At 65.5% G+C, this 417-nt stretch overlaps 1 protein-coding gene across 1 annotated transcript in view; it reads right to left on the bottom strand.

Moving 5' to 3' along the window:
* CAPN10 (calpain 10) overlaps nt 1-417 on the bottom strand; it is an 18,989-nt gene that overhangs the window by 11,786 nt on the left and 6,786 nt on the right. Inside the window, exon 2 of the mRNA XM_006760675.2 lies at nt 8-159. Within this exon, the coding sequence (XP_006760738.1) occupies nt 8-159 (152 nt within the window). The remainder of the gene's footprint in view (nt 1-7; nt 160-417) is intronic.

Raw genomic sequence — 417 nt, 5'->3', positions numbered from 1 at the left:
CGCTCACCTGGGGCCGTCTCCACGTGATGTCCTCCCGGAACTGGGCCAGCGGCGTGGAGAAGCTGGAGAAGAGCGAGGAGTCCGACGCAGGGAAGGCGGGGTCCCGGAAGAGCTCAGCAGACACACGAGCAGACACAAGAAACAGAAGAGCCAAGCAAACTAGAAGCGAAGGCTGGTGAGACGCCCTTCAGAGCGGAAGCAAGGAGGTGGGGCTGGGTTGGTGTCCGCTGACACGCCCCTCCCGCTGTGCCTCAATCCCCTTCGGAACTGCGCTCACAGGTGGGGACGGGGCTTAGAGCATCCTGAATAAGCTTCGGGGGGAGCACCAAGTGGGGTAGGGAGCCTGGGAACCCGCTCCGAGGGCAGCAGGCAGACCCTGTGGGCCACCGCGCGTCCAGACCGGGCTGACGCCGGCCT

The sequence above is a fragment of the Myotis davidii genome, unplaced genomic scaffold (genome assembly GCF_000327345.1).
Source record: "Myotis davidii unplaced genomic scaffold, ASM32734v1 scaffold370, whole genome shotgun sequence".
NCBI lineage: Eukaryota > Metazoa > Chordata > Mammalia > Chiroptera > Vespertilionidae > Myotis > Myotis davidii.
The sequence above is the reverse complement of the archived record's forward strand: the minus strand, read 5'-3'. Positions and strand labels throughout refer to the sequence as shown.